The sequence below is a fragment of the Colias eurytheme genome, chromosome 23 (assembly GCF_061535395.1).
Source record: "Colias eurytheme isolate Ceu_HAF_F1 chromosome 23, ilColEury1 Martin Lab GWU primary, whole genome shotgun sequence".
NCBI classification, from domain to species: domain Eukaryota; kingdom Metazoa; phylum Arthropoda; class Insecta; order Lepidoptera; family Pieridae; genus Colias; species Colias eurytheme.
Window position 1 is genome coordinate 2,078,346 of NC_143002.1, and position 13,510 is coordinate 2,091,855.

At 32.2% G+C, this 13,510-nt stretch overlaps 1 protein-coding gene across 1 annotated transcript; it reads right to left on the bottom strand.

Annotated features, from left to right (window-relative positions):
* Positions 1-703: 703 nt before the first annotated feature.
* On the bottom strand, positions 704-13,510 carry LOC149898133 (uncharacterized). Its single transcript, XM_090115429.1, has 5 exons — positions 13,310-13,510; positions 11,960-12,742; positions 8,246-8,381; positions 2,509-2,717; positions 704-1,514 (listed from the first exon to the last, which is right to left on the bottom strand). The coding sequence occupies exons 1-5, from the start codon at positions 13,421-13,423 to the stop codon at positions 1,242-1,244; spliced, it is 1,515 nt and encodes a 504-aa protein (XP_089971555.1). The 5' UTR covers positions 13,424-13,510; the 3' UTR covers positions 704-1,241.

The following is a 13,510-nucleotide window of genomic DNA, read 5'->3' on the forward strand; positions in this document are numbered from 1 at the left end:
CATACGATTGACGATTGACCTACATCACGACTACGATACATCTTATATATATATATATATATATGTACTTAACTAGCTTTTCCACGCGGTTTCACCCCCGTGGTTCCACTCCTGTTGGTCGTATAGTGATGATATAATATAGCCTATAACATTCCTCGATAAATGGGCTATCTAACGTTGAAAGAATTTTTCAAATCGGACCAGTAGTTCCCGAGATTAGCGCGTTCAAACAAACAAACAAACTTTTCAGCTTTATAGTATTATAGTATTAATATTAGTATAGATATTATTTGTATTAAATAACATATTCTAGCAAAATTGATATAATTTTACAATGGATCGATTAATATTCAATATAATGTAGGTAATATTTAAACGAAAGTTTGAATATGTCTATTTTATTAACCTATTTCTGTGAAACCCAAGGAAGAAAACATTGTAACCCGGGGCAATATTTTTTTTTTTTTTTTTTTTTTCTATACTGCAACTTAGCCATCTGTTTATGTAAACAATAATCTAATATGGTCTCTGATTTTCATCTGTAAATATGTTTATAGAATGAGATTTGCATCCAGTGACGCAAAGCTCATCATTTGTCTGCGAATCTTATCGCAAGATCGGGTATGCTATTTCTCTTCAGGCGAGAAAATCTCCCTTCAGTTCAGCAGCTAATTTATTTATATGGTGTCCCAATCTGCCCGGGGCAATATTGAAGTTAATAAAAAACAACACATATTATTATTTGGGGCACCTGCTTCTAATACAAAATAACAATAACACAACATAATAACGTGCCTCAAGGAACATCAATTTCACAAAAATTCAGCCTTGCAAAAAATATCTTAATACATTAAGGGCCGATTTTTCAATGCTTGGTTAAAACTTATCCGCCCAATAATCAATTACACGATAATATTAAAATGTCCCGTAAACTGTCAAATACGGCCATGGAATACATTTTTGAAATGGTAGTTTAGTACGTTATTCGACGAATAAGTATTAACCAAGGATTGAAAAATCAGCCCTTATACCTAGTAAAATATAAAAAGTTATGTTTCGATGTAAGAAGAATTGGATACATTAAATTTTTTACAAGTTTTGCCGAATGTTCATGAAAAAATATCTTAAATTGATTGATAAAAAATATCTTTGATTGTAGCGCCTAGTCTAGATTTTCTTTTTTTTTTATTCTTTAATTAGATTTTCATATTTATTGCTTGTTATGGACACGATAATACAAATCAAACACTTCTACACCCCACGATCGGTATATTCTTAGGCGTTGCGTAATACTGCGGACTCTCATTAAGCGTGGTTGCACCAATCAAATCGCCAGAAGCAACGAGCAACAAGCGGCGCTTCTTGTGATGTTGCAGCAACGAGGTGACTGTTGCGAAGCTCCTTTCGCCGCGACGAGCAAAACCCAGTGCTAGACGACCGTCTGGACGACGACGTACTCCAACGTTGTGTACTGCGTTGCTGCAGGCGACGCTGAGCGTGTAGGCGTGGTTTGGCTGCAAAAATTAATTTATTTATGTCAGATTGATCGCATTTACCTTGTGCAAACGATATTGAACTAATTAAATACAATAATATAGATTATATAGAGTTATAGTATATACAATAATATATAGAGTTATAGTAATCAATGCAAATTAGCAATGAAAAGTTTGATAAGTGTTCAATATTAAAAACAAATGACTATTATAGCGAACAATGAAAATAGTAATATATTTGGTGGTTATGTTAACGTTTAGAAGATTATTAATTTAATATTAATTTATTTGATACCTGTACTTGGGAATAAAAATAAGTTCTGAAATTACTAACGGGTCGTTTGTAACACACTAAACTAAAATAATATTATTGCGTGTGTTACTATTTTTTTTAATTTATTATTTACGTTATTTGATAGCATATCTTTTTAGTTCCCCTTTACAGACTTGTTAAAAAGTTTATTCAAGTGGAAAAAATAGCAGCTTAGTTATATTAGTTTCTAATAAAAAGCTTACGTGATATAAATATAACCTATTTCGTAATTATTTCGGTATCTGATCGTGAAAGGAAATGTATTTGGAAACGAAAATAAGAATCATATCAAGATTTCTCACGAAATAGCGTAGCCTATTAGCTATTTTGGTTCAGAAATATATTAACACATAACAACACATTAATACTTGTAATATGAAGTAATAAGACGAATAGATGAAGAATATTATTTCAATTATGTACTTTATGGATATTTTAATGATTATAATATAGGTAGGTACAGTAAATAAATGCGAGTGTAATTTTGTATGTACCAATCTGTGGAACCAAATAGATTCAGACAGGAATAAAAATGGACACATAACATTTTTACGCGACTTTTAAAGATATGTAAACACATATTATAAAAGTATAGTATAAAAACACAAACAGAAGACAATCTCTTAACATTTATCAAGACGGCCAAATCTATGAACACTCCAATACATTAGCTACATACATTACCCCTATCACACTCACCTGACTAGACGGCCGTAAAATAAACGTCCCATCCGGTTGGCCCAGCAATAAATTCTCAGCCTCCTGTCTATCAATATTCATGTAAAACGGCTCGTTTTCCACAGGCACCGGAAGCGGCCGCGCGGCCATGTTGGGTTTTCGCTCCCATTTCGAGTCGTCACAAGATGGCTCCACTTCCGACTCGTCTGACTGCGCGATGTCACTTGTCTCTGGAATTAAATGTATGTTAATGAAGGTGTGAAAGTTAATAATTTGTTAAAATTTTCGTAAGTTTTGAAGTGAGTTGCATTTTATTGTTACTATAATTAAACCAATTTTTAACACGCTTTTTTATGTAGCCGCCTCCTTAAGACTTCATTTTGAGCCACTATAAACGGGCATATTTAAGCTTGTAAACTAATCAAGAATCGGTAAAAGTCATGAATTATTGTATTTTTTTACTATGTACTATACTAATATTATAAAGAGGAAAGGTTTGTAATTATGTATGTATGGTTTTCACGCATAAACTACTGTACCGTATTTGATGAAATTTGGCACAGACAATATTTAGACCCTGAGAAAGAACATAGGCTACCTTTTATTGCGAATTATGTACCACGGGCGAAGCCGGGGTGGACCGCAATTTTTTAAATAAATAGAAACTCAAACTCAAATATATTTTCGACTTGTTAAGTATATGCTGAATTAATGAAATCTTAACGCTTTTATCAATTCAATAATATCATTGATATCTAAACCTCTTAGTCATTACAGTTTCCCGGTTCAATGATCATTCAATTGAACTATAATTAAGGCCAATACATTCGAAATGACTTAATTATGTATTGGCTAATATTATGTACCTATAATATATGTCGCAGTCAAAATGTATCTGCATTCGATGTTGTCAGTTTACAAACTGATGATTTATAAAGCCTATGCCTTCCTTGATAAATGGGTTATCTAACACCGAAAGAATTTTTCAAATCGGACCAGTAGCTGTGCCAGTACTTCCTTAGATTAGCGCATTCAAACAAACAAACAAACTCTTCAGCTTTATAATATTAGTATGGATTCTTACCTGCAATTACATCAGTAGTACAGTGTAGAGCTTTATAAAATACATCCAAAACTGCATTACCACCTCGTGCGGCAAGATTGTACACTAGTGGAACACTTAATTTTAGCCACCAACACATTTTTGTTTTGAACACTACATTTTTTTTTTGTAATTTTTCACTGAGAGAGTTTTTATACACATAAATAATGTCTTATTATGTGGTCCATAGTATCCTTGTTCTACATTATAAACAGTAAATTTAAATATGTAACATAATTCACTATTAATGTCCTATACTAGTATTTGTAAACTTGAAAGTTAGTGCATCCTTCCTGGATATACTCTTGAACTCAGAAGTCATCGTATTGGTATGAAATTCGACCCAGGAATAGAGGATAGAAAAGGAAAAATGTATGGGATTGACATTAGATAGACCACGTGATCTAACGCGGCGTATGTCAATCCCATACATTTTTGCCTTTTCTAACTTCGTTATCGTTTTTTAATTGTTTCTTTGTCTAAGGCCCCAGCTATACAATACAATATGTACAACACTTTATTGAACACACAAAGAGAAAGAAACATTGACCATGTTATAAATGCTTATATGTCTCGCTTATAAGCGATCTCTACCACGCAACTTTTCGATAGGATTATTTTACAAATTTTACTTTTTTTCGACTATTAGGCTAGTGCAGTATCAAGCTGATTATTGAATATATTAAACTTTCTTCATCATAGTGAGAGAAACCGCGGGAATAAGCTAGTTATTCTTTATAGGTGTGAACTATCAGGGCCCATCAATTAGCAAAAAGTCAGGACTGACTCACAATGACGCATAGAATAATTAATATTAATTTAGTTACATTCGACACGCTACAATAATGCCTCGTTGTACGTGATATTTCAGAGTTTTTAAATAACTCGCATTTCTGAAATAATTTATAGCTTTTGGACACTCAATTCCACAACACAGGGAGTCTGAATGGGAAGGGAATCGTCGAATTTTAATATGTTTTAGTAACGATAAAGATTTTGGTATTTTTTATATATTATAGTCATAAGTGTAAGTGATAGATTTATAGATTCGCAACCGAATTTGTTTTAACTTTACTCCGTATGCACTATGTGTAAACACGGGGCGAACATAGTATTTTATAAAACTAGCTCTATATTACAGCAAAAAATAATTTCACAACTTTTCACTAATAGTACTATTTGTATTCCAGAACAAGTTCACTTTCACATAAAATGCACTGTATTTGTACTTTTTCAAGAATATTTGTATATAGTTAAAAAAATGTTTATTATTCACAAAACTAGTGTAAGAAAAACATTGTTTTCCTCACGTGTATAATATAAAGACTGAAAGTTATCATGTTACAGCTTCCCACTATTATTTTTTAATACAATAAAAATAAAACATTGATATTATAAACAGGGATGTCCTCATTTTATCGACATTTTATATGAAGTAAACTATCCATATGGAATTACGTAAGTTTGAAATTGTTACACAAAATTCTACTTGTGCCTTTTCATTTTGGGGATGTACCTATTAACTATTTAAGAAATTCTAGATATTTGACCGACATTTTATTTAATTATTTCATTTAAGCATACACGAATCGCTTTACATTTAAAATAAATAAAACTTATCTAAATATATAAGTAATTAATCTTAATCTATCTTACGAACAATCGTTATAATGTATTGTTTTTCGTAAATTGTTATTTTGGTGTGCATTTTGCAATTAAATTTTTTAATGTTATTTCAGTGTTTCATTTAATATTATTATTAAATTTTATATTATAACCAAACTTAATAATTTCTAAATCTATCGATATCGATAGCCGTATTCTGGCATCCCTATACACATGTTGCCCATGTGACACACGTTGGGCAAAAAAACAAAGAATCCTGAGAAAGTTATAACTGCATGTAACCAATCTATCACTTTTTTATTATTGGTTTGAAATGGTTCCTCTATTTTATTTGTTCAACATTTCCTTCCGAATGAGTTTTTTTTATTTATAATATAGAAATTAATTATTTATTATTACGTATTTTTAGTTAAATTTCTGTAGGTAAATGATCTGTGATTGCAGTACCTACTATTGAAGTGATCATAAGTACATAATATATAAATTACCTATATAATATTCAATCGTTATCTTACTTACTTCAGTGTAGGTATAATAATTAACATGTAAAAAATATAAAATTCAATATAAAATCAGTGCTTTTACATATCTACATCTACATTTTAACTAGAGATTTCCTTTTACATTAGAATAGAATAAAGTCGTTAATAATTCAATATTAATTACTAGGGATGTAACGATACCGATACCGATACCGATATATCGGCCGATATATCGGCAAGCCGATATATCGGTATCGCCGATAATAAATCAGCCGATACCGATATTTTTTTATTAAATTCTTTCTTTTCTTTTATGTTTTTGCATTGTATTCATTCATATTGTTTTATTTCTGTTTCTGTAATAGTGTTAAGGAAGAGCGGAACCTACTGACACAAGCATTTTATTTGCTTACTAGGAGTGCTCCAATCACAAATTTGTTTATGTAAAGGAAAGATATAAATAATTTTGAATATTTTTAATTTTTAACGTGATAACGTTTTTAAAATCGTTTTAGTTGTGTCACACCAAAACCTCACGAGCGCGATCGCAGGTATAACGAGAGAGAGACGGACTGATCTCCCGTCTCATCTCGAGCGCTGCCACTGCATTATGTTATCACGTAAACATCTCGATCGTAAACCTACTTTACAAACAACCAATTTTTTTGATATCAAATAATTCAAAAACCCGCGCCCAATGAACGATGCGGGAGGCCGCCCGCGCGTGCGCACTTTGTTTTCTGAAAAAACTCTACCAATAGTAAACTTTTATTAGGTACTGATTGTATGTGTATTACTTAAAGTTTAACTGACTTCGTAAAATAATAATCTATACTTATAATAAATCTGTAGAGAGGCCAATTCTGTACATGAAATATATTTAAAAAAAACTATGAAGGGGTGATAAGGGATCGCTACTGATGCCAAAAATGCAATCAGTAAAATTTTTGTCTGTCTGTCTGTCTGTCTATATATTCGTTATAGAAACAAAAACTACACGACGGATTTTAACCAAATTTGGCACAATTATTCTTCATACTCCTGGGCAGGTTATAGTAAAAGAATCATGTAAATCGGTGAAGAAACACCAAAGTTATACATGAAATACGCTATAAGCCATCGCGCGTGAATACAGAATCATGCCATAAGGATTATTTTTGTGTATCAGTTGCCGCGTTCGACGCGCTTCGCGGCGGGAGCTATAAAAAGGCGGCGGGTCTGCACCCGTTTCGCGTTGTCACGGCATCACGTGTGAACGGCTGAACCGATTTCGATAATTCTTTTCTATTATATTCCTTGAAGTACGAGGATGGTTCTTATGTAAAGAAAACGTAAATATGTACCACGGGCGAAGCCGGAGCGGACCGCTAGTACTAAAATAAATGGTTTTGTTGTTTTTTGATTTGGCATTTTTATTTAAAAGAATACGATTAACAGTTGTCTCTGTTAAATGTTGGTAACTTTTTATGCATAATTCACTATTTATTTTTCTACCAAGCCATCGATATCGGTATCGGTATCGGTATCGCCGATACATTACTACAAATATCGGTATCGGTATCGTATCGGCAAAATCATGTATCGTTACATCCCTATTAATTACTGAAAAGTAATTCCGAAGTATAAAACAATGTAAAGTAATTACCGCGTGTATGTCAATCCCAATTTGCCTTGAAACTTATTGGGTTTGCTAATTTCGTTGAGCATTGGATGTATCTCACACCGAAGTATACTGAGATTTAAATTTCAGGCCGCTAGATTTTTTTAATAAAACGTGCTGCTATTGCAAGCTGTCTATTGCTTGTATAATATATTACAAACAAAATGTGAAATTCAAAACCGTGCTTAAAATATGTGACGGTAAGTGAACTCTGAAGACATAGATTATAGAGAAAATATTGAATAAAATTAAAGTATTTTTTCCACCAGATGTTTTTAAACTAGAATCTAACAGTCTGCCAATAATTTCTAATAGTCTAGTCTACTGGAGGATATCAATTATTTTACTCAACGGTGTATAGGGCGGTAAATCCGCGTCCAAAATCTCGCTGAATCGGATTACCCGATATTATCGATGTTCGTTCTTTATCTGTTGTATGATAATTAGCTTATTGGTTATAGCTTCAATTTCGACTGTAATTTAAACACGTTGGCAATTCGGTTCCGAAATAGTTGAATGTTTTATTGTGTTCTGGATATGATAGAGTTTGTGTTTTAGGTTAGAAGCTTCTGTTTTAGATTTGAGGGCTTAATGATTCTTAATTATATTCTGTTGATATTTATTTTAGCTTATAGTAGTATTTTATGTAATGAAATCATACACAAGATATCTTTTATGAAATTATTAGTAACAGGAACCTTTGAATTATTTCTACGAACCCATTGTTTTAGGCTGTTCAATATACCATATTTTAGTACATATATAGTTTTGAAATACATTTATGTTACCTACGAAACCGTTTTCAAAGCATGTTACCTCTTGCTCTATATCTACATGAAAAACCATTCGTCATCGCCATTTCCATACAAATATAAAAAATATACACACCTCGTCTACCAAACCTTGTCTCCAAATAGTTCATAATGAAGCCCAATAGAGATTCTTCTCTCTGCTTCAAGCAAACATCACAATAATCTTTTTCTACGCTAACTGGTACTAAATAATCTTCAACTGCAACAGTTGACTGGAAGCAAAAAACCATATTTAATTACTTCATCCTATTAACTAATTGAATGAAATACTTTATAACCATTGAGATAATATTAATATGGAAACGACACCGCCTACATTACTTATGTTCCGCTCAACATATGGCGTATGTTGAGCGGTTTTTTTTTAATGGTTTTAAAGTGAAACGCATCAAATATGCCTTCGTGTGTGTTACGATAATGCATAAATAATACAAATAATACGAAAAGTGCAAAGGAATAACTTTCATCGGTAAGTACCTAACTAGATAATAATTTTTAAAACTTAGTTAGAGCAAAAAAATGGCGCACAGATTTTGTTCGTGGTGTCTCCTCTATACGTAGTAATATTATCTCAATGTTTATAACACGCTTTTATTAGCTTCGCATGTATGTTTGTAACCGACTCCTTTAGATTCGATTTCAACTAGATTTTAACCCATTATAAACGGATAGATTTTTTGAGGGATCGGTGACAATACAAATATTTCATGAGTTTAATGCGCGTTACACACGGTGAAGATACTATAATATTTTATCTTAAGATACTGTAATATTTTATATTACAGAATCTTAAGGTATCCGGTATCAGCGTTCGGACCATCATTTTTCTTTTTGTCATTGCGTACTAAGACTCCTGTAGAACCGCCATCCTGTTACAAATGACTTGAAATTTTGTGGGTCTTTTGTAACAGGATGGCGGTTCTACAGGGGTCTTCCGTCTTAGTACGCAATGACAAAAAGAAAATGATGGTCAGAACGCTGATACCGGATACCTTAAGATACTGTAATCTATACTTATAATAAATCTGTAGAGAGGCCAATTCTGTACATGAAATATATTAAAAAAAAAACTATGAAGGGGTGATAAGGGATCGCTACTGATGCCAAAAATGCAATCAGTAAAATTTTTGTCTGTCTGTCTGTCTGTCTGTATGTCTGTCTGTCTGTCTGTATATTCGTTATAGAAACAAAAACTAAAACGACGGATTTTAGCCAAATTTGGCACAATTATTCTTCATACTCCTGGGCAGGTTATAGTAAAAGAATCATGTAAATCGGTGTAGAAACACCAAAGTTATACATGAAATACGCTATAAGTCATCGCGCGTGAATACAGAATCATGCCATAAGGATTATTTTTGTGTGTCAGTTGCCGCGTTCGACGCGCTTCGCGGCGGGAGCGGCGGGTCTGCACCCGTTTCGCGTTGTCACGGCATCACGTGTGAACGGCTGAACCGATTTCGATAATTCTTTTCTATTATATTCCTTGAAGTACGAGGATGGTTCTTATGTAGAGAAAACGTAAATATGTACCACGGGCGAAGCCGGGGCGGACCGCTAGTATAAAATATAACAGTATCTTAAGATAAAATATTATAGTATCTTCACCGTGTGTCACGCGCTTTAAGCACAGTTTAAAGCATGTATAAAGTTCTGCTATATAGGTATCTTTAATTTTATTACTGCAAGTAAAAATATAGAAGATGTTCTATATTTATTAAAGCAATATCTTTAACATTATCGTACATATTATCATAACTAATTAACTAGATGTATAATGCACTGACTTCATCTTCAGAAAGTTTTTAAGTAAAACGGCTGAATAATAACGCCATTTATCATAAAACTCAAGAGTTAATATTGAGGTGAATAAATGTTTACGAAAAATAGTCTAAAGTACCTATGTAATGTTTAAAATATTGCCGTATTCTAATAAGTCCAAATATTATATCTTGAACCTCCAAAAAACACAATCTAAAAATTATGAGGACTATTTATACCTACAGGAAAATATTGTTAAAGATTTCGTCTTTATAATATGAGTACACAACTAAGAAATTTGAAATCGCATACGCTAAACGCAAATCTCTGAACTGATTTGATATATTTTTTTAAAATATTCCTTGAAGTACGAGGATGGTTCTTATGTAGAGCAAACATAAACATGTGCGACGGGCGAAGCCGGGGTAGACCGCTAGTTTCATATAAAACAAAACTTCCAATTCAAGAACATTCCGTATAAAAATGTTTGATGCCTCACTACATCAAAACATGACACCAGATAATCATACATGAGCAATGCAAAAGACGAAATTAATTAAACGTGTAATTAGGGAGATCAAAGCGAGTCACAGGCCTCAGCCAGGTTAAGGGGAATTAATAAGTTTAATTGGCAACACTGAGAGGTTACATCTTGTTATTAATTTTGGATAAACGTGCTTCTTTTGATTTCCAAGAAGTGTTGATAACCTCGTGGATCGTTTACCCGAATTTTGGGGAATTTCTAAATCTGGCTAAACTTACAACGTTTTGGTAAGTAATAATTTAAAATAGCGGTGGCTCTTGCTAATTTGTGTTTTATAATTTATAATCGTTAGCTTTTAATAGACGTATTTGTTTTAAATCAGAATTTAGTCTAATAGATTCGTCAATTTGAATTCTTGGATTTGACATAAAGGCTTATCAACTACCTAACCGAAAAAAGTCATGTCTTGATAAATGTATACCATAGGAAGACCATAGGGAAATATTATGATATGTAATGGTTAGGGAGCCAGGTGCAAATTGGGTTCATTATTTCCTCTCAAGAGATAATTCGTCAGAAGCATCAGAGTATAGTATTATAAAGCCTCGTGAACGTCAGCTGGCGCTCGGTTGGGGGGGTGAGCGGTTGTAGCCTCCCACGCACGTAGGAAAAAAAATACATTCATTCATTCATTTCCTCTCAGCTAAAAATTTGTCAAATTGTAGCTAACCCAATATCTTAACGGAAAAAAATAATCAGCTGGTTACAACATGGTGTATTATACGTCAGCTGGTGTCTCGAACATGAAAGTTAAATTTAAAGAAAAAATTATTTTCCGTGATTTCCTCACAAACAAAAATTTACCTGATGATAGCTTATATGTAACTGTGGATAAATATATAGGTCAGCTGGCTGTATCTTGGTGGAAAAACCGTCAGCTGATACGGGAGGCTACAACCGCTCTTCCCCCCAACCGAGCTCCAGCTGACGTTCACGAGGCTTCATAATACTATACTTTGATGCATTTTACTAATTACCGCTTGAGAGGAACTTGGTCATAAAATCTGTTCCTGGCTCCCGTACTATAAACATCATAATGTAAACAAGCTCATATGTCATGCATCGAAGAAGATTATTTGTGCAACCACTTTATATTATATATTCAAATGCCTGTATTACTTTTGATAAAACATTGCTAGTTGCATAGTACCTAAGTCACATACGAAAGTTTTTGCATTATAATATTCAGTAATTCTATTAAATAGAAATTCTTTATAAAGTTTCAGTTTAATACTCAGGATTAGTATTAAAAAAATGTCTTTTTTTTTTAATTCTATCTGTTAATAATTAATTACTTTGTAACACGTACCTTCAGATATTGTATATACTGTGGCCTTTGTTGAATTATCCTTAAATAATTACTTTTTAAGGTTATCGTAAATCGTTTTCCTCTGCTATACGAATAATAAATAGATACGAATAGCCTAATCGTATACACTATACAAGTATTCTTTTTAAATAATGCGATCAAGGAAATAAACATACCTGATTTTTGGTAGAAGCTTCCTTTTGTACATGAACAGAATCATACATGTCGTTCATACTATCATTATTCTCATAAATGTTACAATCGTTTTCGATATTTTTATCTTTTTCAACATTTTCAACTTCATCAGCCTTTTTAAAAAAGGGAAATTTGAACGATTGAAATAATTCTTGAATCTTTACCATACAAGGTTTTACAGTTTGAGATGATCTTGTTTTTTCTGGCTCCACCTCATTGTAACATAAATCTTCGTATAAATGATCGTCTGAAAATTTTTCGTTCATTTCTTCTGGTGTAGGCAACGACTTGTACTTGGATCTCGAATCTAGCTTTTTATTTTTCTGTCCGGAGTTATCCGTTTTAACCGAATAGTAACCTCGGTCGCAATTCTCGACCTTCGTGAACCGTGATTTAAGATCGAATATCGGATAATCGTATGAACTGAGTCTGAAGAATTTCTTTGTCTTCTTCGTGCCGTCCATCGGTACATAGGAGGTCGTTTTATCCCTTTTGTTTCTGTACAAGAAACTCTTTGGTGCTACAATCCTTTTTAGAATATCCTCAACACTAGTGAAATTATTAGTTTCTTGTTGACTTATCTTTCTAACACTAACTGTTTGGTACTGGCTGTCGGTTCGTAAATTTGTCTCTTTAATTATTATATCGTCAGTTAGACATTTTAAATATTTATTAGGATCTTTTTTCATATTATCAATGAATGATATAAAATCTTTGGCATTGGCTTTTGGACGCCATAGCTTCACCATCCCTTCCGTGATTTCCTGAAACGGATAAAATTACGACCATAACTGTCAAACTTCAGACGATATTAAGTTTGCGACAAAATTTATAGTTGTGGAAGACATAAAATTAACCTTAATTACGTATATCTGATAAGCCTAATGGATTTACTTATAAATTATAGGAATACTAATTAGTAAATATAGTAATTTCTGTCACATTAATAGCTTTATTTTATTATTATAGGTAAGTATACAAAGTAAATGTAGAGCTGATAAAAATAGTATCTCTACCATCATCTATTAGGTCTAAGAAACTCCTAATTACCTAAAGTTTTAATTTGAAATATTAAATAACATTTTTTTTAAGTGAATTATCACACTTACAACACGCAGTAAGTATCTAATAAAAATAAACAAATAAATAATTGTTAACAAAATATGTATTACCTAAGAAGCTCTGTGTTTGATCATTTTGAGTAAATTGAGAAAATTACATTATATTTCTAAATATTGAAAGTAGTTTTGTGTATAAAATCGGAATCTATGTTTCCAAGCATTTTATATATTTTAAATAACCACACTTTTTCCTTGTATACCAATACTCACCATCAATTTTCTTCCATCCACATTTTTTTCCTTGACAAAATCAACGAATTCATTTTTATCCCAATTCTGCAATATTTTGACCACATCATTCACACTTAACTTTTCCACGATCATTTAAACGACTTTTTAAACCAAATTATTGATTAAAATATTTCAAATATATTGTAGAAACTGCATTTGTTTTATTTTGTAATAATAGTA

Bases quoted from the DNA above. Each gene is read 5' to 3' on its own strand.
- LOC149898133 (XM_090115429.1), bottom strand. From the start codon at position 13,423: ATGATCGTGGAAAAGTTAAGTGTGAATGATGTGGTCAAAATATTGCAG. The intron at 8,382-11,959 runs GTATGTTTATTT...TTTTGCTTCCAG, and splicing joins AAGCTTCTACCAAAAATCAG to TCAACTGTTGCAGTTGAAGA. The intron at 2,718-8,245 runs GTGTGTATATTT...ATTTAATTCCAG, and splicing joins GACAAGGTTTGGTAGACGAG to AGACAAGTGACATCGCGCAG.